At 44.9% G+C, this 26,029-nt stretch overlaps 1 protein-coding gene across 1 annotated transcript in view; it reads right to left on the bottom strand.

The window, feature by feature from the left end:
• Nucleotides 1–26,029, bottom strand: part of CAPN9 (calpain 9) — a 1,247,204-nt gene that overhangs the window by 262,481 nt on the left and 958,694 nt on the right. Inside the window, exon 15 of the mRNA XM_077486535.1 lies at nt 7,274–7,338. Coding sequence (XP_077342661.1) covers nt 7,274–7,338 — 65 coding nt within the window. The remainder of the gene's footprint in view (nt 1–7,273; nt 7,339–26,029) is intronic.

The following is a 26,029-nucleotide window of genomic DNA, read 5'->3' as shown; positions in this document are numbered from 1 at the left end:
ATATGTAGAACAATACTATACCTGGCTCAAGCTGGGCTCCTCCACTTCTTCCTGACTGGAAGGCCCAGGGTGGGCGTCGGAAGCCTCAGCTGGGGTGGAAGGAAGGGTGGAAGGAAGGGTTGAGAGGGATTCCCTGACTTTAGTCTGGTCTAACAGAAAATGCAGTCTGTCTGTCATAGTACCACAGCCTGCAGTCATAAATGTCATCTGCTGCAGCTCCCGATCTCTGGCAATCCTAGACCTTCTTGCGCTCCTAAAGATATGTGCTCCTCAGGCCACCAATTTTGGCTTTTAAATAGGGGATGGTTGCCGGGGGGACCACCGGCTTCACCAATTCCAGCAGTTTCTCCAGCGTTGCCTGCCTCTATAATTTGTTATAATAATGTGGTTGTGTCACCTGCCACAGACAGGGCAGCTCCCTGTATTTGTCTATGAAAATTGGGAGAAAGCTGTGGCCTTTGAACCCATCCATTTTCTCTGCAAGACCCAACACAAGACAAACCCTAATGTCAGGCTAAACTCTTCTAATCTTGACCCAATATAAGCCTCAATATATAAGCAGTATAGGCCAGTGATGCACTAAGTTTAAATTGTACCTTCGTTATAATGATCATCGCTTCCGATACCCAGACATCAACTGATGGTTTTTCAAGAGAGGTGTTCCCAGCGGTCAAGGAGTGCAATATGGCTGTAGCCATGGTTGGTGGATCCCTCCAAAAATGAAAAATAATGGGGAAAGACAACAGAACACGGATCCAATCTATTTGGGAGTAGACAGGATACATCCATCTCAAGGGTGACCATTAGCAGGTCAGGGTGAATGTCATCTGACAAAAACTGAAAATTCAAAGGTCCAGCATACAGGTGGCGGCTCCCATGTAGACACCAGGAGGCAAAATCCTACAATCTGGGAAAAAGATTAGTAAACTAACTGGAGAAGTACCCAATCTTCATTATTGAAGCCTTAGATCTTTAAGGCTCCTGTCTTAGAACAGCGGAAGTCCTTTTTTTAAGGTTGCACTAATCCATGGGGTGCCTGTGCGAAGCTTTACGCATACACACCTGGAGGGAAAACCTTCAGCATCAGTGGGCCACATCAGCTACATTGGGTGACATTGGTGGAAGTTTAAGGGAGGTCTGGTACAATATTTTTTATTGAAAAAGTATAACCTGATAAACTCACCCATGCAGGGGCATAATTCAACGAGCATACCGATCATATAACACTGACAGGTGGGAAGTCCACCTTTCAATCTCTTCCAGTCAGCCAGGCTACCGGGGTTGATGGAAAAGTAAAAATTCTGTTCCAGTTTATAGCTGGATTAAAAAGAAAAAACTAAAAAAATAAAGAGCAATCATGAAGGTTCCAGTTACCCACAGGTAATCTGTGCCCAGTGCTAAAGTAAAAAAAAAAAAAAAAAAAAAAAATTGACAAGCAGCATAGGAAGTTAGAGTCGTGCAAGATGGAAAACCTCCAATCAATTATATTATTCATAAATCTGGGAGACTGGATTCTCCCACAGGTTTATAAGACACCTACTTGTCCCAATTCTTCCTCAATTCCTCTACCAGGTGAGTTCCTCCCCTTCGGTCTGTACATCTCCCCCGGGGGATTCACAAGGTCTTACTGTCTACAATAGCGATGGGAAAAAAATCTGTAGAACTTGCTCAAGGGAATTTCCATCCTCTGATAGAGAAAGCCAAAGGTGCTTTGGGAGTGAAGTCTCTTCCAGCAGAACAGTGCTGGAGTATCCTTGGTTCTTCGTAACTGACCAATTGTTTTTGACTCATTTCAAAGACCAGGATGCTTAAGGTCATGGGATGTTAAACTTATGAGGAATAGTATTGAATTTTCTTGAACCGAGTAGTGTTCAAAGCACTTCTGTCATTTACTCCTTTTAGCAAGAGGAGCAAGATTTGTACTGTGCCTAGACAGCAGTGGAAGGTTAGAATTCTTAGGCTATCAGTGGGGCTTCCTGTATCAATAATTGCAAATATACAATTTTGGCTTAGGAGGCTTTTGTGTGTGTGTGTATCTCTCTCTCTCTCTCCTACTCTTAAGCATTGAATCACCACTGCCATTTCCAGTGATGACGGATTTGCTCTCTCATGGACAGTTTTGCCATCCAGCTCCAGGAGATTACTTTTGATGGCTGGGCAGTTGAGAGGCAGTGGCTACCAAGTCAAGTATGCTCAGTGCAGGTAGTGCCTACCTTGTGTCAAACCAGAGAGGTCTTTATGAATAAGATCTACCTAGGAATATGGGAAAACGATGCAGATCTCAGACAGCAAAAGCCTGGAGTCCTTTATCACCTAAACCAGCCAAGGTTCCATAGTTTTTACAACTGAGGCTGAACAGGGGCCTAGGTTCAAATATGTTTAAAGCTCAAAGTTCAGCATTGTCTGCATTTGCAGGGGGTTAAGGAGTCCTTGACCCTTTAGTGATGCAATTCTTAAAAGGCTTATATGAAGTTATAGGCCTCCCAGGAAACCATTGTTCCCTATGTGGAACTTGCTTATGGTCCCCATTTCTATCAAGGCCTCATTTCTATCCTACAGAATTGACTACACTCTGCAAACCCTAAAGACCGTATTTCTGGTTGCTACAACCTCTGAGGAGGATGTCAGAACTGCATGCTTTGTACTCAGGGAGCCTCACTTATCATTATAACCAGACATAACAGAATAATCCTAAAATTCCAGACTGCTTTTATACATGGGGTGTCTTTCTCCTTCCAATTTAACCAGGAAGTAAATTTGCCGTCTTTCTTGGTTGAGTGAGAGAACCACATCACCTGGATGTTGAGCTAACGCTGGTGGCCTGCTTGGCAGCTACCTTTCCATTCAAGAAAGCTGAAATATGTTCTTGGTTCCAGCGTGGCTTAAGACAGGATCAGTTAGCATTAACACATTCAGTCGCCTCCTAGATTATTAAGACAATTAAAAGAGCCAACTCTTCAAGGCCTTCCTGCTTTGGAGATCTTAGGAGCACATTTTAATTAGGGCAGTGCCAGCTCTTTGGACAGCTCAGCGCTGAGTGTCTCCTGAGGTTATCTGCAAGTCAGCAATATGGTCCTCCCAGGACACCTTCATTACACTTTTATAGGTGAACCCGGCTCGCGACAGTAAAATTTGGAAAAATCATGGTGCATACTTGTGCTACTGACGATTACACATTTTTCTTGCATTCTCCCATATGGCGAGTTAGTCCCCATATGTATGCTGCCATGATGCACCAGGAAAATGGAAAATTGTATACTCACCTTTCCATAATTTTCCTTTCCTGGTGCATCTTCATGGCAGCATACAGATGCCCATCCAAATGGTGAGAGTTACAGAGAATGCTGTGAGCCGGGTCTGTCTTTGATTTATAGTTAACCAGTCCTATCAGGTTGTGGGGGCGGAGTCACAACCCATATGTATGCTGCCATGAAGATGCACCAGGAAAGGAAAATTACAGAAAGGTGAGTATACAATTTTCCCTTTTATGAGGGGAATAACTTAAAATCATTTATAGATCTGAGACTAGAATATGAGATACCAAACAAGGTTTTTATAGTTATTTACAGATAAGGCTCGCTTTGGGAAAGCAGTTTAATAACAGTCCCTTGAATCGGTGTGAGATTCCCCTTCTCCAGAAAGTAATTAAGCTGACTCCAATAAGGGGTTGATATGAATGGCGTATTCGCAAATAACGAAAGTTTACTTAAAATAAAAATAAGATGGGAAGAGGATATAGGAGAAATAACAGTAGAGCAATGGGTAAGGATTATAGAGCTTGAACAATCAGTATCGGTTTCCCCTTTGCAGAAAGTATCTCATTTGTTCCTTCTATATAGAGCTTATTATATGCCTAAGAAAATGTGCATGTTTGGCCGCCACTTAGATGACAAGTGTCCCAGATGTACTGGGATGAGAGACCTTATACACATGTTTTGGAGATGCCCAAAGTTACATCGATATTGGACAAAATAGTAAAAATAAATAATACTACATTTAGGGTGAATCTTGATTTGGAACCCAGAACATGTGTATTGGGTCACGTCAGAAAAGAGGCCTTGACCAGCATGCACATTGATAGCAGTAGCAAGAAGTCTGTATCAGGCAAGAAAACTAGTTGCACAAAAATGGCAATCGATTCCTCCAACCACGGAAGATTGGGAGAAAACTGTGAATGAAGTAGTATGGTCAGAAAAAGCTATTTTAACTAAACAAGGAAACTTAAGTTAAGTGATAATCCCTATGCAGTAACTAAATAGGGAGGTTAAAATAGCGGCTATATAGTATAATGAAAATTAATATGGGAGGGAAGGGCGGGGGGAAAAGTGGGGGGATGGGTAAAATGTTGTCTATTTGTTTGGTTGATGATAATGACACATTTAATATTTTATTGTACGTGGTTCTTTAGTATAAAGTGGATTTTGGAAAAAATAAAAATAAATGAGCATAAAAAAGAGTCAGGATCAGTGTGACAGGGTCAGTTTAACACTTTAACATAATACAAATTAAATTAAAAGTAACTCTTCATCTTACAACCTCCATGTGACCCTCATTAACTATGTAATCAATTCTCATAGTATTGGATCACAAACTTTTTTTTTTATATTTTTTATTATGTTCAACTTGTGACACTCTTTTTACCTTATTACATTTATTAGAGAAAAACTAAAAATCGTATGTATAATTCTCTGTTTATTTTTGGATAGGCAAACAAACCATGTGAGCTTCAGATATTTATCTGGGGCATGAGGGGCAAGATCTCCTTGCTATTATATTTTCCTTTCTGAAACTTCCCAAGTTTTACACGCCAAAGATTGCTTATTGTGTATATTTTTATTTTTCACCTTAGAATACATTCTCCCATTTCAGCTCCAGTGGCAGCTGGTGTTTTTTGTTGGGGGGGGCAGCAAAACAACCCCCCCCCCGAGTGACCGGCAGCACTTCCCCCCTCTCCCCGCTGTCTGCTGGTCAGTCCGGCACTTACCCCATCTAGGCGGGTAGCGGGTGGCATGCAGCGCCTCCGTGTCCATCTGCGGCTTCTGGCATGCAGCTCCTCCCCTCCTCCTAGGCATCCAGTAGGTTCACCTGTCCTTTCAGCCAATTGGGTGACGAGTCTCAAAACCTGCTTCCTGATTGGTTGAGAGGAGGATCAGTGTTAGAGTAGCGAATATTCATTCGCTGTTGTTACACACTTGGGTGGACCCCATTCACATTCTCTACGCCCCAAGCCCACCCTATTTTGAAGCCTATTAGAGCCTCTGGCTCTAATCAGGTGCTTAAAAAACCCTGCCATTGTAATTCATGCATCCGGCATCCTGGAAGGGGCCAGATGCATGGATATGGGGAGGTGGCGATGGATGGACGCGCTGCCCCTGTTCAGCTCACTAATGTAGGCAATTATGTTTCATTACTGAAGTTTTTATGAAAACAAGAAAACAATATACATATATGAATATGGAGACATTTGCTGCCTGTAAAGACCTTGTATTAGAAAAATGAATGTATTCCACTAGGCATGACTTTTAGCAGTTGATTAACAAACTGTTATACCTCTCAAAATGTGTATACCGGACCAGTGCTCCCACTAGATGAACTAGGCAGCCCCCTAGGGCACACTGCTGCCTAGGGGTACAATCACAGATGATCGGATCCCCCCTGGCGGATGGTAACTGGTGCAGTGCGGAGTGTAACAGGAGGCGGCTCCACCTGTCTGGCTGCAAAGTCACTGGGCGGGGAGAATGTGCAGGCAGTTTCCTTCACCGCAGTCAGGGGCGACCATGCCGATGTCCAGCAGACATAGGTGTCAGCTCTCTGCCTGCCTTGCCTCCCTCCCTGAGTGATGTGCAGACATTGGAGGAGCAGGCCGGGCAGCATTGTGCACAGAGAGAGACAGCCAGTTTCCTTCATCGCAGTCAGGGGCGATCATGCCGATGTCCAGCAGATGTAGAGGTGTCAGCTCTCTGCCTGCCTTGCCTCCCTCCCTGAGTGATGTGCAGACATTGGAGGAGCAGGGCGGGCAGCATTGTGCACAGAGAGAGACAGCCAGAATGGATCCATCCAGGTCCAGACTGGACATAGGACACACACTGGGCTGAGGCCGCCGGGCCACTTGTCCTGGAGCTGGATGAGCCCAAAGCAAAGCTGCTCCTGCAGCCTGCCCTGCTTAACCAGACTCTCCTTGGCCAGCCACCGGAGCCCGAGTGATCAGCTGATCTGAACGGGGGAGGAGCTGGAGGAGGTCTCCCGTGCATGCTCCTGGGACTGGTGACACGGACTGCCGCCTACTAACATGTGGAGGGAGCTGGAAAGAAGTGCCCTAATGTAAGAACTTGTCAGGTGGTGGGGGGAAGCACTGGGGATAAGGGCTTCCAGTCAGACCTCATCACTGGGGTGTGACCCCCTCCACTTGGCTGCACCCCCTCTACTTTCCACCTGATACATTCTCCCACCTGACTGCACCTCTCCTCCTGTCCACCTGGCTCATCCCCCATCTGGCTCCATTCCTCCACCTGGCTCAATCCCTCCACTTGGCTTCATCCCCGACCTGGCTCAGCCCCTCCACTTGGCTTCACCCATCCACCTGGCTCCATCCCTCCACCTGACTGCGCCCCCTCTCCTGTCCATCTGGCTCCACCCCTCCACCGGGAGTTCTGGTGCTAAAATTATTGAATTCATTTTGATTTTTTTTTGGGGGGGGGGGGGGCGCAAGTAGCTGGTCTCGCCTAGGGCACAAAATAGTCTAGCACCCGCCCAGCATGTATATGTAAAAAGATACATTGGATTTTTCTAATAAATAATAATAAATAGGAAAGACAAAAAATATATTTAATGTGTGAATTCACTGTGTATTGTCTTACTGTTAAATGGTAGGATAGCTGCTTGTACTGTAAAGCTACAAAATCTCTCCGAATGGATGCATTTTCGATTTGTTTAGTAAAAAGGAAAACTACAGTGTGTTATTTAGTAAAACATTTATACCTTCGAATACATACAGTACTTCCCAATACAGTTGCATTACTACTAGAGCTTTTACTACAACTTGAAACCAACACAAACATGTTAAAAAAAGAGTCATGTGCTTCCTGTAGAGCTTGTATTAGCAAACTGTTTAAATTTATTACACTAGTTCTATGATAATAGAACTATTTGTAGTGCAGCACGTCCCTGTGTCACTAATACTATGTGTAGCACAGTTCTACAACAGGATAACAAGAACATGCAGTTACATATATCTACAGATATCATTAGCATTCAAAATATTTTCAAAGGATACATCCATAAGTGAGATTATGTTTAGACATGAGAGGAGACTTAATTTCTTAATCTTTATATTCTTTGCTGAAAGTAAAAACCAAAAAGAAACACACATAAGAAATGTGTTCATTTAAAATATGTTTCTTAGTTATACTGAGGAAAATAAAAAAATGTCATCAAACATAGCAAAGTGTAAAGATTTAGTTATATGAAGAACTGTGCCCTTAAGGACATAAACCCTACACTACAAACAGTATAGACTAAGATACTGAAGCTTTGACACGGGTGGCACAGGTATTAAAAGAAATACTCTGACAGGGATCTGTTCAAATAATATACAATACTGGTACCAGCATCCCAAAAGAAAATATAAGCACAAAAGGTTTGGAGGTAAGGGACTTTTGCAGCACCAAATATTGGAAGTGAAAAAGAAAAATAAGAAAAAGTATAGGGGTGACACAGGGTTCACATCTATACAGTGTGCTGGGCTCCGGAATATTCATTATGAATGTAGCAAACAATTTTTTCAGCTTTCTCCAGGTTCCCCCCCCCCCCCATTGGGTTCCAGAGTTTCGAGATTTCAAAGAGTTTGGGGAGGGAAGACACCTTTATTCCAGTGTCTAGGTTTTGCAGGAGAGAGCCTGAGGTGTCAGGAGATCCCCTGCCGAGAAACCAGGAGAGCCCAGAGGGCTAAGAGCACTGGGTAAGGTGAGGAAGGAACATTTATCTTACACAGAGGTACTGTGTAAGATGGCCTGAGGGACCACTCATAGGCAAAGGTTTGGGGCCTAAGCAATGGTGCTGATGAAGAGAAAGACAGATGACTTGTATTATTTTTACTGTGTCTGTTTCATTTTGTTTATTTGAAGTGGGCCAACAAGCCCTAAAATATAACTTGAACTGGCATGGACTCAATAAACAGCTTCTACCACTGAGTTAACAACCCCCAAATATCACAGTAATTTGTTTGCACATTTTCATCTTCTGTTTTTTCACTTTAACCCATGTACAGATATGAAGCTGCTTTCTCTTCTTGAAATTAGACAGCTTCCCAAATCAATAACTATGATTGTTGATTTGACTTAATATGAGCATAGAGTATACAGTATATGCACCGACACCTAAATATCAAGGTCCATAACATAGTTCCATATTGTCAAACACAAGCAATACTGAGTAATCTTATCTTCATTCCTTATACGTGACAAAAATGTTAAACTTTCACCAAATCTTGTGCCCCTAATAAACATGCAGGTCCAATGAAGCTTGATATGAAACTCCAAGATAAGCTTAAAAACACAGCTATACAAAATGTAAGTTGTCATAATGGATATTTCCAGTTCCAGAGTAGCGTCTGACATTGCTTCCTGATGTGTTCTGTCATTCGACTTCTTGAAGAAGTTTGGAAAGGGTAGACATGTGCAGAACTGAAAAATTAGTTTTGTTTCATTTTGGATAGATTTATTATGTTACTAATTCTGTTTAGATGATTTCTTTTTTGAATTCATTTAGTTTTGTTTAGTTTATTAATTTGCTAACAAATTAAACATTTTTGGAACAATTTGAATTCAGGTCAGTCGAAAAATGATCAACTGATTTGAATTATGTGTGAAGAATAGCTGGTTGTTAAGGAGCGGGCTGGGCAGCTGGCCGCCGTATCCTTAACAACTGATGGGTGACCCCATGAAATGGCATGGGGTCCCCCCAAAAAAACATACCAGACCCTTGTCTGAGCATGTAGCCCGGCAGGCCAGGAAAGGGGGGGAAGTGTGCGCCCCCTCCTGAACAATACCAGGCCACATGCCCTCAACATAGGGGGATGCTTTGGGGTAGGGGGAATCTGCCCCCCCAAAGCACCTTGTCCCCATGTTGATGGGGACAAGGGCCTGTTACCCACAACCCTGGTCAGTGGTTGTGGGAGTGGGGGGTTGACTTAGCTTCTGGAAGCCCCATTTAAAAAGGGGGCCCCCAGATCCTGGCACCCGATGTGAATGAGTAGGGGTACATTTACATACAGTATAGTAAATAGTCTGTTTGTGAATCTGCTGCATTATGGTCCTTGCTTTTATATTGTGACTCTTTCTGCATAGATTGTGCAATTTTGAAGAAGAGGCTGAAGGAGAAGGACAGATATTTGGCCCCTGGATGTGAGGCCTTGAAAAGAGTATATTGGTATGTGGGATAGGGCAGGGCCACTGATAAGGGGGTAGCACAAGGCCTCCTGTATGGGGCCCAGGCCCCAGCAGTTCAGCAGGGGGGCCTGGGCAGCTGACAAGCAGAAGGGGGATTAAGAGTGCAGCTCGTGGGGGGGGGGGTGTCCAGCGCTGCCGATAACAGTGTACTACAGACAGGGGGTATACTCGTATGCATTCGTAGTCTGAAAGCCATCAGGCAAGTCCAGGTTGATTTTCAATCTTCGGCACCTGAACAAGTTTATCAAATACAAGTGCTTCAGGATGGAGTCTATCTTCACAGTAACAAATCTCCTGCTTCCTGATTGCTATATGGCGACGATCGACCTCTGGGACGCATATTTGCATGTGTCGATACTTTGGAAATTTCAGAAGTTCCTCAAACTGGCAGTCAGGGTGAATTTGGAAGTTCTCCACTTCCAATTCAGGGCACTACCGTTTGGCCTAGCATCCTCTCCCAGGATTTTTACGAAGGTCCTGGCAGAGGCCCTAGCTGCATGTCAGGGCCATCACAGTGATCCCCTATCTGGACGATCTTCTGTTTGTCGCCCAGTCTTACCAATAGCTAGAAGAAAATCTACAGGAGACACAACGCTTCCTGTGTTCTCTTGGTTGGTTGATCAATCTGGACAAGTCCCAGCTGATCCCAGCCCAGGAGATATGGTACCTGGGTTACAGAATTTCTTCAGTAGAGAGGAAGATCTTCCTCCCATCAGAAAATATAGAGAAAGTAGGTCTAGCAGTAGTGCAGCTTCAGACCAATCAGAAAACCCAGGTCAGAGATGTCATGAGAGTGATAGGGTTAATGACATCCTGTTTTCCAGCAGTCCCTTGGGCAAGGTTCCACCAGCGCCGTTACAGGCTCTCCTTCTGCAGTGCTAGAATAGCAGCCAGCAGGGTTTGGATCAACCTATGCCTATATCCACCAGAGTCAAAAGGACACTGTGATGGTGGACAGGGGTCTGTTGTGGTTCAGATCAGCAGCTCTGGTGGTGACAATAGATGCCAGCTTTATTTTGGCTGGGGCGCACACCTAGAAAGGGATCTGGCTCAAGGGTCCTGGTCTCAGGTGGAAGCCAGGCGGACCTCAAATCAAAGGGAGCTTCTGGCTACAGAGGGTGCTAGAAGCCTTCCAGCAAAGAATAAAGGCATCTTCAAGAAAGGTCAGACAATGCGGACGCAGTCGCATACATAAACAAAGAGTTGGGGACCAGAAGCCCTGCACTGCAGATGATAGCAGGTGAAATTTTCACTTGGGCCAAATCAAACCTGGCTCCTCTGTCGGCAGTACATTTAAAGGGGACTCAGAACTCTCTGGCGGACTTTCTCAGTCATCAGCGAGTAAAACAGGATGTATGATCCTCAAGCAGGAAGTGTTCGAGCAGATTGTGAAGACCTGGGGCATACCAGAGATGGATCTGTTCGCCTCAGAAAGCAACAAGAAAGTTGCTCAGTTCTACTCCCTGCACTCGCTGGATAGAGCCAGAGGGATGGATGCCTTAACCAATACATGGCACTTCAACCTTTGCTATGCATTCCCCCCAGCAAGGCTAGTTGCGGCGGTCCTCCAAAAAAATTTCTGGCCCAGAAAACGGATCTCATTTTGATAGCCCTGTTTTGGCCAAGGAGGGCCTGGTTTGCAGTCCTAAAGAGGTTGGCCATATGTCTTACGATTCCTCTTCCGATGAGGGAGGATCTGGTGACACTAGGTCCTATCTGGCATCCTCAGATAGAGATCCTCAGCCTTACAGTATGGTATCTGAGGAATAGCTGTTAAGGGCTCAAGGGTTTAGAAAGTCATTAAGACACTCTTAGAATGCCATAAACCAGTAACCAGGGCTATCTACACCAAGGTCTGGAAGAGGTTCAATTCCTGGTTAACAGAACAGGGGCAGGAAGAACCAGGAATTCCAGTTAGATTTTTTTCCAGGCAGGAGTGGAATTAGGTCTTTCTATCAGCACCCTGAAGGTACAGGCTTGAGCGTTTTTCTTCAGGTCTCCCTGCAGCAAGATCTTTTTATAAGGGGTTTCTTAAAGTTCTAAAGACAGCTTTTGATTTGGGAGGATAGGGTTGTGCTCAAAACAGATCCTAGTTTCTTCTACTTTTCATAGAACTCAGGACATTATCCTGCCTACATTTTACTGCTCCTCAGAGGTTGATGAGGAAGGAGAATGCAGTTTAGTTGAGCTCAGGTGTGGACTTTTAGTTTATTTAGATATCAGCAAAGACTTTAGGGAGACAGAGTCTTAGTGAATTTTGCAGGATCACGCAAAGGATTTAAGGTCCACCATTGCCAGATGGATAAGGGTGACAGCTTTAGAGGCACACAGGTTGGTAGGGAGACAAGCACCTCTAATTAAGGCACATTTAACTAGGGCGGTCTCTGTGGGCAGAGAAAGTAGGTACCCCTCCGGAGGAGATCTGCAGAGCAGCGACATGGTCCAGCTACTCCACATTCGCAAAACATTACCGCTTGGACCTGATTACCGATAAAGAGCAGACATTCAGGAGGAAGGTCCTCCAGGCAGTAGTCCCGTCCTAACATAGTAAGTTTCTTGCTTATCATCTCAGAGGATGTCCTGGAAGACGATAAGAGAAAACCGGAGTTAGACCCACTGATAACTCTTTTTCTAGGAGTCTTCCAGGACAGCTTGGTTTCCCACCCAGAGTTTTATAGCTTGTGAAAAGGGGATATACTAATGTTATGCCAGTGTGTTATCTCTTTCAGAGCCTTATGGCTGTTCTTTTGGAAACTGAAGGGGAATGTGCTTTTAATCATTTAGGTGAATGTGTTTCCTGTCACGGAGGGAGGAACCCTATGTCTCAGAGGCTGTCCTGGAAGACTCCTAGAAAAAGACTTACCTATCTCAGAATGATCTCATGCTCCTATCCAAAGCAACCATAGACCCTATGGTGCTCTCGGACCATAACCCCATCTCCATGACGCTGACCCTCCAGACAACACACAAAACCTGCAATTTGGCGCATGGACAATTCTTTACTGACTGACATAGAAGTGATTCAGAAAATTACTGCACACCTTTCACATTACTTTAAAGGAAACAACACTGTATACTCCACGCCCGTTACTATTTGGGCTGCGCATAAATGCGTAATCCGTGGAGAACTAATTTCCTTAGCTGCCAAATGAAATAAACTCAGAAAAGGTTGTATCACTGATTTCTCCACACAAATTCCGTTTCGGGAACGTGCTCACAAACAGTCACTAGCCACCAAAACCCTTGTCAACCTCCTGCAGGCCAGAGAAGAGATTTTGGAGGAGCTAGGCAAAATTTTGAAACACAAATATTTGCTAACGCAAAAATGATTTTATGAATTTGAGAATAAATCAGGGAAACTGTTAGCTAGAGCCCTATAGCATAGAAAGACAACATATACCATATAATAAAAAGAATATCATGCTACCAAAGTGAACCCTACAAGCAGCAGCTCAAATTTGTGAGATATACACAAAAAACAGAATAAAATAAAGGAAAAAGCTGCGCTAAAATTGTATATATACAATTATATACCGTATATACTCGAGTATAAGCCGAGATTTTCAGCCTCTTTTTTGAGGCTGAAAGTGCCCCCCTCGGCTTATACTCGAGTCATCGCTGTCTGCCTGCTCGATCAGCGTGTCGAGCAGACAGACAGCAGACATTCTACTAGTGATGTCCAGTTCATGAACGAATCGTTCTTTTGAACCGGTTCTTTTTAGTGAACTGGATGAATCGATTCTTTTCAGTGAACTGATTCGTTTGAAACGGTTCACTCTGCACTCAGTACATAGCAGAGCAGCAGAGCTGGCAATGGTAATATGATCCTAGAGTGAGAGAGCTCGGCCCCTCCCTGCAACCAATCAGCTGACTCTAAGCACAGTGACACTCAGGAACTGGATACAAACTTAAAACAAGAGCCAGGAGTACACAGTACACCGAGTTAAAGAATCGTACTTGTTACCGAGTTAAAGAATCATACTTGTTACCGAGTTACCGAGTGAAAGAATCATATCAGTTTTTAGAACACAGTACACTAAAAGAACCATGAGTCACCACCAGTAGAGAACACTACACTAAATCAATGATCAGCTAGCAGTAGTACACTTACAGACTGCTTTATAGACAGAGAGGACAGAGTCAGGATAAGAAGATATCCTCATTCAGATTAATTATTTAACCCTTTAATATTTAGTTGGTTTATGCTAAAGAAGATATTCATGTTAAGAAGGACAGGAATGCCTTCTGGGACATGTGTCTAATTTAGTAGCTATATAACTGAATGAGAGAGCTGTCTAATTTTTATAACACAAAAATACATTTTATCCTGCTTTATGGTAATATTTTTCTGTGTTCTGGTCCTGAGATTTCTATGCCCCCTGGATCCTTAGATTATTATTTATTTATTTTAATTCCTCCAACCATGACCATTTTTTAAATAGTGGTATAAAAAATAACACAGACAAAATAGGAAAAAATCAACAGTTTTTAATAGAACAATATAAAACTATTTGAAAGTACTGGAATAATTACGATAAAAAAAAAACATTTATTCACATGCAGATATCAGGGTTGGTGGGGATGGTTTTAGTTTTTATTTTATAAATTTTTTCACTTAACAAGCCCCTATGTGATAGTTTGTTGAAGTGACAGGTTCTCTTTATTGCATATGGGGTCTGGTATATGATTATATCAGTATAGGATTGTGCTCAGTGACCTGGGTAGCAGGTGTTCTGTCAGATCAAGCGATCTATAGGAGCAGCCAATATTGCGACTTTCGGTGATGCACAAACAGTCGTGTAAATGAAAAGTGTGTTTTTGTGTGTATTTTCTGCATTCTGATGGGCCAACTTCACAGGTAAGATTGCTAGCCATCAGATTTGTCCGTAGTCTTTACAGTGCATAATGAGGCTCCTTTTACACTTGTGTGACTTATCATGCAACTTGGGACTACAAAGTCGCATGACAAGTCGTACCCCAAGATTTCCAATGAGTACCGTTCATATCTGTGGGTCTTCCAGTCACAGCGACTTCAAAGTAGTTACTGCACTACTTTGGTACGATTTTGATGCGACTTGAGGCAGAGACCTCAAGATTACATAAGTATTCCTTCAAGTCACATCAAAATCGCATCAAAGTCACGGTAAAAATCGTGGCAAAAATTGCATGACTTTCAAGTCGCACAAGTGTGAAAGGAGCCTAACGATTGGATTTTACTACCGTGGACACTTCGCCTGCACGCGAAAGTAAAATACAATCATTTTTCCTGTGCATGCGCTGTAAAGAGAACGGAAAATATGTCTAGCAATGTTAACTGTGTAGTTAGCCCATCATATGCACAAAAATTCGCTTTTCATTTTCACAGCTTTATGTGTCACCAAAATTGATGATGCGGCTGATCTGACAGAATAATAGGATTGTGCTACTAGCAAGGAACTAAATGCAAATAAACCTCCCAGAACCTGCCAGCCTTCTGAGAAGAATCATTCTTTTGATTCTAATCATTTAAGAAGGCTGAGTCAGAGCTTCGGTTCACTTGCTTGTCAGTAGACTCAGCAAGTGAACTGAAGAACCGAAGAATCGGTTCATTGAATCGGTTCATTTCACTGAGTAGTTCGAAATGAACCGATTCAGTTAAAAGATCCGGACTTCCCATCACTACATTCTACCCTTCAAACGCCGCGCCTCCGCCTCCGCCTTCGCCTGTGATAGGCGGAACACTGAATTTCCCAGCAGCCTGTGTTCCGCCTATCACGGACATCGTCTCATCCTCGTACTACGGACGAGGATGAGACGATGTCCGTGATAGGCGGAACACAGGCTGCTGGGAAATTCAGTGTTCCGCCTATCACAGGCGAAGGCGGAGGCGCGGCTTTTGAATTTTAGAATGGCCGCCGAGGCGCCGACGAAGAGCGGCGATCCTGGCAAGGCACGGGATGGAGGCAAGGCAAGGCACGGCACGGGACGGGACGGAGGCAAGGCACAACACGGGACGGAGGCAAGGCACGGCACGGGACGGAGGCAAGGAGGCAAGGCACGGCACAGGACGGAGGCAAGGAGGCAAGGCACGGGACGGAGGCTCGGGACACAGGCTCGGGACACAGGTAGGCTGGACACACACACACACACACACACACACACACACACACACACACACACACATGGACACACACACACAGGGATGGATGGATGGATGGAGACACACACACACAGGGATGGATGGATGGAGACACACACACACAGGGATGGATGGATGGATGGAGACACACACACACAGGGATGGATGGATGGATGGACACACACACACACAGGGATGGATGGATGGATGGACACACACACACACAGGGATGGATGGATGGATGGACACACACACACACAGGGATGGATGGACGGACACACAGGGATGGACGGACACACAGGGATGGACGGACACACAGGGATGGACGGACACACACACAGGGATGGACAGGCATGTCTCACCCTCGGCTTATACACGAGTCAATAAGTTTGCCAGTTTTTTTGGGGGTAAATTGGGGGCCTCGGCTTATATTCGGGTCGGCCTATACTCGAGTATATACGGTATGTACTGTAAATCACCTAATACCCATACATGAAAAATGTGTATTAATATGTAACAAAAATGTCAATACAATCAATATGTGATCTAATAAAGTCCAGAAAGTGAGAAGTGGATGAAAATCCTGAATGTACAAACTCCATCAACACGTGATCCACCACCACATAGATATCACGCTTAACAGAGGGCAAGGTTAATACAGCCTGTATAACGAATGATAATCCAGATATCAACCCAGCAGCGTCACCTCTCCGTGGCCAAATAGCAATGATAAACCGGGAATCATAGCAGACATATGAAGCACACATCAATCACGGGAATAAATATGTGATCCAATAAAGTCCAGAAAGTGAGAAGTGGGTGGAAATCCTGAATGTACAATGCTGACATCATCATGATCTGTTTGTGAGCGGGTGTTTTATGGATGCCTGTTCTTATAGATTACGTGTAAGTGCAATTTTAATTGTTTAATAAATTTAAGTATATGGATTCACACTATGGTTGGCTTCTTTCCATCCCCATGAGCCTGTGATTGATGCTTGGATGCTGGGTATCCATTGTCTGTTTTACAACTGTCTCAATGATTGCGGACTACTATGTAACTTATGTTGTAATTGATCAAATGCTTTTGGGGGTTATATACCCATTAAGTTGTATGTTAGATTATACAACATGAATAAACAGTATTTCCCAGTCACTTGACTTCTTTTTGTGCTGCTGTGTACTTCATACAAAGTCCCACCATTTGATCTCAATTTTAATCAATGATAGGTATGGAGGCAGTTACCCCTTTGGTTCCTGCCTTAATATAAAGTCCCAAAATTCCTTTTCTTTTCTCATTATAGAATATAATACATTGTACAGAGCACTATCACTGACTTCTACACTCACTAATGCCTGCTGCTTTTCTGAATGTGTGCTGAGATCATTTTGTCTGCAACAGGGAGGAGGGAAAGGAGAGGGGGGAGGAGAGCAGCTCTGTGTGTTGTATGAAGTCTTGGGAATGAGCAGAGAGCCGAAATCAATCAGGCAAGATGACAGGTAGGGGGATGGATCCAGACTCCAGAGCCAGACCATTGCTGGTATGACATTCAAGAAAGTCTGTAGACCCTCCCAATCGTAATTAACTCTATTTAAATAGAAACAGGGAACTTCTCAGAGGGCAGGGAACATTTGTAGATACTAGCAGCTCATAAAGATTAGGATAAACCAAAAAAAGGAGACCCCATACTTCTCTTTTAACCCTTGCAGTCATTCTCTTCCCTCTTTTTTTCCTTGAACTGTAGCTTTAATGTCTCTTTCACACAGTTTTTTTAGTTTTGGTTAGAGTGGTGTAGGGTAAAACCGCTGTTTTTAAACCAGGGTCATTCACACCAGCCACATTGTAACATGGCTGCTGGTGTGCGCTGTGAAGGGAGCAGTGCTGATGTGACATGAATAATGTATCTCACTGCTCCCTTCACTCAGAGCCCATTCACACACTGCACAAGTACATGATTACAGCCTGAGGCTCTAATTGGCTTCAAAAAGTGTGGGCTCAGGGTGCAGAGCACTGTGCCCCGAGCCCACCCACTTGTGACATTAGCTTGATTCGCTATTGTCTTTCTGCTTCTCCTCCTGGCCAATCAGGGCAGGAAGTGGGTCCTAAGACTGGATTGGTCAGAAGGAGAAACTGGTGAAGCCACTCGTGACCTGGATGGTGTAAGTGCAAGGCTGACGGGTGGGCTGGCGAGCGAGCAGGGAGGTGGTGGGTTTGTTTGCCGCTCCCTCCAAAAAATGGAGCACTAGCTTCCACTAGCTTCCACTTCTCAATTTGTAAATCCGTCAACAATTCAGCTCTAAAATCAGCCATGCACAAGTGCACTGTTTCCAGTTAGTTAGACCAGACTAGGCTAGTATTTATACAGAGGATATTTTAACATGATCCACTATATAAAGAAAGATATACAGTATTCTATTTCTTAATAAGCCACTACCTTTCCAAATAAAATAACCTGATATGTAAAGCTAAATTAAACCTAACTAATAAAAAAAATGTGAGCAAGCAGTTATTTATTGCAGAATAGGCATGCTTTGTCTCTTCTACAATAATAAACACTTACCTGCCTGTTCACGGGACAGCAACATTGAACTGTACATGCACAGCTGTTTGCATTCCCCGCACTGCTGCCGGATTGTCAAAAGGGAAACGTCTGTAAGTTGTAAACGATCTGCAGGACCTGTTGCTAGAATGGGCAAAACTTTGGACAATTCCAGAAGATGTGGAGTAGCATGCTGGCCTGAGTATTGTGTCACAAGCATAACGGCCTCAGTCCAGGGAATATTGACGCTAGTACAGATGGAGTCCTGTACCAGCGTGACAAAATTTAAATGTGATCTCCTGGTATTACAAGGGAAGACTTGTGAGAAGACTTGTGAGGAAAGAAGAATATCCACTTTGTTTGGTCTTCTGAGAATGTAATGTTAAGATCTCTTTCCCATTTACTCTAATACTAAGGATCAAGCTGAGAAGTGACTGCAAGAGTAGGATAGAGATTTCCATAAGGGCTCAGATGAGGCTGGGATAAACCCAGACCAGAAATTAAGTGGAACCAGGTGCCGTAGTGTATATACTGTACATCAGCACAAAAAGCCAAAACATTATATATTTTAAGTAAATTAAACAGTTAAACGTTGCAGACAAAAGGGTTCCAGTAAGTACCCACATGGGCATAGATATAAGTATATGGGTGTATGAAAACTCCCTGGCATCCCCTCATCCATCCACAGGTATTTGCGATGAACCCCAAAGAAAGAACATGGTAAAGCTAGAACTCTATCAGTCAGCTATGAGTGGGCCAAGCCTGGGTTGCATGTTGTGGTAATGTAGCTAGAGGACCCTCCAGGGAAAACCCCAGAAGGTACTCCAATCTGTGCTTCCCCCAGAAAACCCCACTGGCCCCCTGACACCTGGAGCTAGAATCAGCATGGGGACAACTCAATAAGGTCAGTACATCACACACTTGGACGTGCCAAGGGTGCACCAAGGAGCCCCACCAGGGGTAAGAAAACTTCAGTGGGCCAACACCAACCAAACCCTCGAAACAGACGGTCAAAACATATTCTCTAAGGTAAGTGAACAAAAACACAAATGTTGCTGTGGGGTCGGGCTGGGGGGTTCCCCAAAACAAGGGGCAGAACACACCAGCTCTAACACAGAAAAAAAGTAAAAAAAAAACAGCAAAGTGACTGCCTTGACCATGTAAGCAAGTCACTGTAGACCTCCACAAAGGTCATCTGCAGGTAGAAGGGCCAATGAGGGCAAATCTAGAGAACTCTTGAGTGTGTCCTACGGGTCACTCATGAGGTAATGTAGCATGGATAGCATGAAGGCTTGCATAGCGACCATATGGTGGAAGTCTCTTAACTTCATTGTAGAACTTTGACTATGATACAGATCCAGCTTTCAATGGTTAGAGTTTGTGATCTTAAGGGGTTTGTGGCCTTCTTTTCTGAGACCAACGGTTTCGCTGTGACCGCTATGGCCTGTCAGCTGGAGTCATGGTGTTATTGGTCATGGGTAAAGTGAACACTAACCAGTTGGGGAGAGGCACTGGCTGGCTTTAGGTTTGGTAGATCCTGTGGATGTCGTAAGGTGTATGAGCGGTTGTCCTTACGAGTGATCAGATGAAAAAGGTGGCCCCATTTGTAGGTGATTCCTACTTCACTAAACTTCTCCAGCAAGGGCTTCATGCATCTATGCATCTGGAGGGTCCTCCAAGAGATGTCGGGCAAGAGGAGGATATGGGATTCTTTGAAGTCTATGAGCCCCCTGCACCAAGCCTGTTGGAGGATATCTTCCCTGAGAGACTAATTGTGCAGGCAGCAGAGAACATCTCTGGGTATGTCCTCGGTGGGGGTCCTGTGGACCCTGTCAATGACAATGTTAGTATCAAGGGGGCATTTTAGATACAGTATCTCATAAAAATAAGTACACCCTCACATTTTTGTAACTATATTATATCTTTTCATGTGACAACACTGAAGAAATGACACTTTGCTACAAGTAGTGAGTGTACAGCTTTTATAACAGTGTAAATTTGCTGTCCCTTCAGAATTACTCAACACACAGCCATTAATGTCTAAATTACTGGCAACAAAAGTGAAAATGTCCAAATTGGGCTTAATTAGCCATTTTCCCTCCCCGGTGTCATGTGACCTGCTATTGTTACAAAGTCTCAGGTGTGAATAGGGAGCAGGTGTGTTAAATTTGGTGTTATCGCTCTCACTCTCACTCTCATACTGGTCACTGGAAGTTCAACATGGCACCTCATGGTAAAGAACTCTCTGAAGATCTGAAAAAAATATGTTTTGCCTACATAAAGATGACCTAGGCTATAAGAAGATTGCCAAGACCCTGAAACTGAGCTGCAGCATGGTGGCCAAGACCATACAGTGATTTAACAGGACAGGTTCAACTCAGAACAGGCCTCACCATGGTCAACCAAAGAAGTTTAGTGCATGTGCTCAGAGTCATATTCAGATGTTGTATTTAGTAAATAGACATATGAATGCTGCCAGCATTCCTGCAGAATTTGAAGGGATGGGGGGGTCACCCTGTCAGTACTCAGACCATACGCCACACACTGCATCAAATTGGTCTGCATGGATGTCGTCCTAGATGGAAGCCTCTTCTAAAGATGATGCACAAGAAAGCCCATAAACAATATACTGAAGACAAGCAGCCTAAGGACATGGATTACTGGAACCATGTCCTGTGGTCTGATGAGACCAAGATAAACTTATTTGGTTCAGATGGTGTAAATCGTGTGTGATGGCAACCAGATGAGGAGTACAAAGACAAATGTGTCTTGCCTACAGCGGTTGGAGTGTCATGGTCTGGGGCTGCATGAGTGCTGCCGGCACTAGCGAGCTACAGTTCATTGTGGGAACCATGAATGCCAACATGCACTGTGACATACTAAGGTTGAGAATGATCCCCTCCCTTCGGAGACTGAGCCGCAGGGCAGTATTCCAACATGAGAACGACCCCAAACACACCTTCAAGACGACTTCTGCCTTGCTAAAGAAGCTGAGGGTAAAGGTGATGGATTGGCCAAGCATGTCTCCAGACCTAAACCCTATTGAGCATCTGTTGGGCATCCTCAAGTGGAAGGTGGAGGAGCACAAGGTCTCTAAGATCCACCAGCAATGTGATGTCGTCATGGAGTGGCAATCTGTGAAGCTCTGGTGAACTTCATTCCCAAGAGGGTTAAGGCAGTGCTGGAAAATAATGGCGGCCACAAAAAATATTGGCACTCTGGGCCCAATTTGGACATTTTGACTTAAGAGTGTACTCACTTTTGTTGCCAGCGGTTTAGACAATAATGGATGTGTGTTGAGTTATTTTGAGGGGACAGCAAATTTACACTGCTGTACACTCACTACTTTACATTGTAGCAAAGTGTAATTTCTTCAGTGTTGTCACATGAAAAGATATAATAAAATGTTTACAAAAATGTGAGGGGTGTACTCATGGGCATCCGCAGGTAGGGGCGAGGGGGTCAAGTGTCCCCCTGGAATCAGGGATCGTCACATTCAGCACAGTGGCATCGCCAATTGCGGCTGCTGAAGTTTTAGGATGGGGGCGCAAGACCCCGCCCCTCCACGTTTGGCCCCTCCCGCTTCTCATAAGCCACACCCCTTATATAATCCACATCATATACAAGGCTGCAGATTATACACAGGGCTCTGCTCATCATATACCAGGCTGCACATTATACACCGGGCTCTGCACATCATATACCAGGCTGCACATTATACACAGGGCTCTGCACATCATATACCAGGCTGCACATTATACACAAGGCTCTGCACATCATATACCAGGCTGCACATTATACACAGGGCTCTGCACATCATATATCAGGCTGCACATTAAACACACTACTCTACTAAAGCAACCTGTAAATCACACATATCTGCATTCTACAACCTGTAAATCATACAAATCTGCATTCTGCAACCTGTAAATCGCAGATATCTGCATTCTGCATCCTGTAAATCGCACATATCTGCATTCTGTAAATAACACATAACTGCATTCTGCAGCCTGTAAATTGCACATATCTGCATTCTGCAAATCGCACATAACTGCATTCTTCAACCTGTAAATCTCACATATCTGTATTCTGCAACCTGTAAGTCGCACATAACTGCATTTTACAACATGTAAATTGCACATATCTGCATTCTGCAACCTGCAAATTGCACATATCTGCATTCTGTAAATCGCACATATCTGCATTCTGCAACTTGTAAATCGCACATAATTGCATTCTGCAACCTTTAAATTGCACATTTCTGCACTCTGCAATTTGTAAATCGCACATATCTGCAACCTGTAAATCGCACATATCTGCAACCTGTAAATCACTCATGAAGTTGATAACTGGGGGCGGGGGGGGGGTTGCTGCCGCCAACCACTGAAAGTTTAATAAAGTTGATAAGGGGGTGGGGGGTGTGGGTGCTGCCACCAACCACCGAAAATGTTATAAAGTTGATAAGCGGGGTGGGGGGGGGTATGTGCTGCCGCCGACCACCACAAAAGTTTAAACAAGTTGTTAAGGGGGGTGCTGGATTGATGCCGTCGACCACCGAAAATGTGAAATCAAGTTGAGAAGCGGCGGGGGGTGCTGCCGCCGACCACCGAAAATGGGAAAACAAGTTTTTGAGCGGGGGGAGGGGGTGGTGGTGCTGCCACTGACCACCGAAAATGTGAAAATCAGTTGTTAAGTGGGGGGTGGGGAGGTGCTGTGAGCTGCTGCCGACCATAGAAGATGAGAAAACAAAAACAAGTTGTTTTGCGCGGGGTGGGGGGGGGGGTGGTGGGTTGCTGGGTTGATGCCGCCGCCGACCACTGAAAATGTGAGAACCGGGGGGAGCTGCCGCCGACCACCAAAAATGAGAAAACATATTTCTTGATCATACATCACGGGACACAGGAGCTCCATTACATAGTGGGTTATATAGGCACCTCTGGTGATTGGACACTGGTTAACCCCAATTAAGGAGAATTCTTCCCCTATATAACCCCTCCCATATGGGAGGCACCTCAGTTTTTTCGCCAGTGTCTATGGTGGTTGGTCACGTAAAACTTTAGCTCTGTGCAGGTCCCTGCGGGGGCCTAAGGGCTACAACACTCTGGATCCATACCTCGGGCCGATATTTGACTCCCAAGATGGTATGGTACCCGGGCCTCGTCAGCCGAAGAAACGAGGTTTGGCCTTTAAGTCCTCTCCTATTGGAAGACTGGGCTCTGGGAAAACCAGACTTGGTGTGCTGTTTATACAGAGCACACGAAAGTTTCTGGCAGAGTCTTTTACATGGTCCAGGTAGGAGGCTCTTCCGAGAAAGAGCCCCAGATAAACCTGAAGGTTGGCTAACACTGCCCGCCGTGATGGGTGAAGGCTGGAATTTTTCTGTTTCAGCAATTCCTGCGGCGAGGACAGGTAAGGGAAGTTAATCCTATATATATAATTATACGATGGATTTCTTCATTTTGAGTAGTTGTATGTCTTACCTGGTTTCCACCACTAGAGGGAGTAAGAGCAGCCTGATGCATACTTACATGCCTTTCAGTACACACGCTCAGTGAAGCCTGGTTCTCCAGCTGTCTCACGTCTCCACTGCAGTCCCTGCCACAACAAGGTAACACAGGGGTCCCACGTAGTCTGGGGGTCCCACACAGCTGCGGTGGAGTTCTCCTTTCCCCCCCTGGGTCCCTCGGTCCTCGTGCATGTGCGCCGGGCGCGTTCCCGACCTAATGGAGTAGGGGGGAGTGTGGTTGTGAGCTGTGCACGTCAGTGTGCATGGCGCTGTACTGCGCAGGCGCCAGGCGGCAGATTTAAAAAGCCCAGAGCGTCAGGGGGCTGTAATTGGAGACACAGGAGCTGTGGGCAGTAAGCATCCGTGGGGATTGGATCCAGGCAAACCTTAGACACCTACTCAGCATCAGGTTGTGCAGTTTAAGCATATATATTTATTGTGAGACTTTAAGCACAACAGTGATTGCACTTGTACTAGTACCTCTGCTTTGTAGCTTAGGACTATGTCTCCTCGTAAGAGGGTCTCAGGGGGAGGTAGCAAAGGCACTGGTAAATCACCGTCTAGGTCCAGGGGTTCTAAAAATGCCTGTAAGTTACCATCCCCCCCTGCAAGACTGGAGCCAGTCAGGTTTTGCAGCCTCTCCTAATGTCCCAGCCCTGGTATATGTCACTGAGGACTCCCTTAGGGCTACATTGGAGGGTTTTGAAGGGAGAATCATGGATTTTATTTCTGCTTCCCTGAAAAATAGCAGGAAAAGGGGTAGACCCCTCCCTATGCTGAGATTCCTCTCTCAGATGATTCTTCTGACAATGAGGAGAGATCCCTATCTTGGTACAGGGATCTTGAGCAGTCGGAGGAATCAGAGGAAGAGGAGAGAGTCCCCTCCTCCCAGGCGCTCAGAAAACAGGTGCAATATTATACTGAATTGGTGCGTACCACATTCAGAATGCCTGCTGCTGAAGTCGCTATGTCCTCTGTTTCCTCCCTAGGAGTCAGGAAAATCCCACAGACTGCTTTTTCCTTCCCAATTCATCCCTTAATGGATAAATTGATGTATGAGGATTGGGGACATCCCGATAAACTGTTTACTCCTCCTAAAAGGTTTTCTATGCTTTATCCTCTGGAGGAAAGTTTCACCAAGAAATGGGGGGTCCCATCTGTCGATGCGGCTGTTTCTTGTGTGAATAAAAACCTGACCTGTCTGTTGGATAATGCTCAGGTGTTTAATGATCCAACTGATAAGAGGTTGGAAACATTATTAAAAGCCTCCTTTTCCATGACTGGCGCTGTAGTGCAACCTACAGTCGCAGCCGTGGGGTTGTGTCAGTTCCTCAAGGAACAGGTTAAGCGGATGCATGGCCTCCTTCCCAGTGAGGAAGTGGAGAATTATGCAGAAATACCTCAAATTCTGTGTTTCATGATTGATGCGATTTTGGATTCTGTCCAACAAGCATCTCGTTTATCTCTCCTGTTGGTACACATGCGAAGGGCCCTATGGCTAAAAAAATTGGGCAGCTGAGCTATCGTGCACGAAGCATTTTATTGGGTTCCCGTTTAAAGAGGAACGTTTGTTTGGAGAAGAATTAGACAAATTCGTCCAAAAAATTTCAGGGGGTAAATCTACTCTCCTTCCAGTTAAAAAGAGCAAACGTCTGTCATTTAGGCGTTCTCTCACTCCCGGAGCATCAAGCTCTAAACAGTGGCGACGGCTCAGGGCCGGGCCCAAGGGCAGAAAAAGATTTGGGGGCGGAAGCCTGCCAAGCAGAGCCCGAAAGCTTCCTTGTGAAGGGGTGCCCCCCCTCGGCCGAGTGGGGGGAAGGCTTTGGCAGTTTGCGGAAGCCTGGTGGGAAGAGATCCGGGACAAGTGGGTGATCTCTTCGATGTCTCTGGGCTACAAGCTAGAGTTTCAGGAGATTCCACCTTCTCCCTTTCTAAGGTCAAGGATCCCCAGGGATCCAGTCAAGCAAAAACCGCTATTTCTGGCCTTGGATCACTTACTACCCCAAGGGGTGATAGTATAAGTGGACTCAAAAGAACAGGGTTCAGGGTTTTACTCGAATCTCTTCACCGTTCCGAAGCCAAATGGAAGTGTCAGACCTATCCTGGATCTGAAGGATCTGAACCGGTTTTTACGCATCCGATCCTTCCAAATGCAGTCAATTCGACACTGTGGTCTCCTCCCTGCAAGGGGGAGAGTTTATGGCATCAATAGACATCAAGGATGCATATCTCCATGTGCCAATTTTTCTATCTAAGGTTCGCGGTACAGCGGCGCCATTTTCAATTTGTGGCCTTGCCGTTCGGGCTTGCTACGGCCCCTCGAGTCTTCACAAAGATTCTGGACCCTCTCATGGCAAACCTAAGAGCTCAGGGTATAGCCGTCATGGCTTATCTAGACGACTTGCTTCTCATGGAGAAA

The sequence above is a fragment of the Lithobates pipiens genome, unplaced genomic scaffold (assembly GCF_037356315.1).
Source record: "Lithobates pipiens isolate NorthernLeopardFrog02 unplaced genomic scaffold, aLitPip1_a1.2 Scaffold_18, whole genome shotgun sequence".
Taxonomy (NCBI): domain Eukaryota; kingdom Metazoa; phylum Chordata; class Amphibia; order Anura; family Ranidae; genus Lithobates; species Lithobates pipiens.
This window is presented reverse-complemented; position numbering and strand designations above follow the sequence as displayed.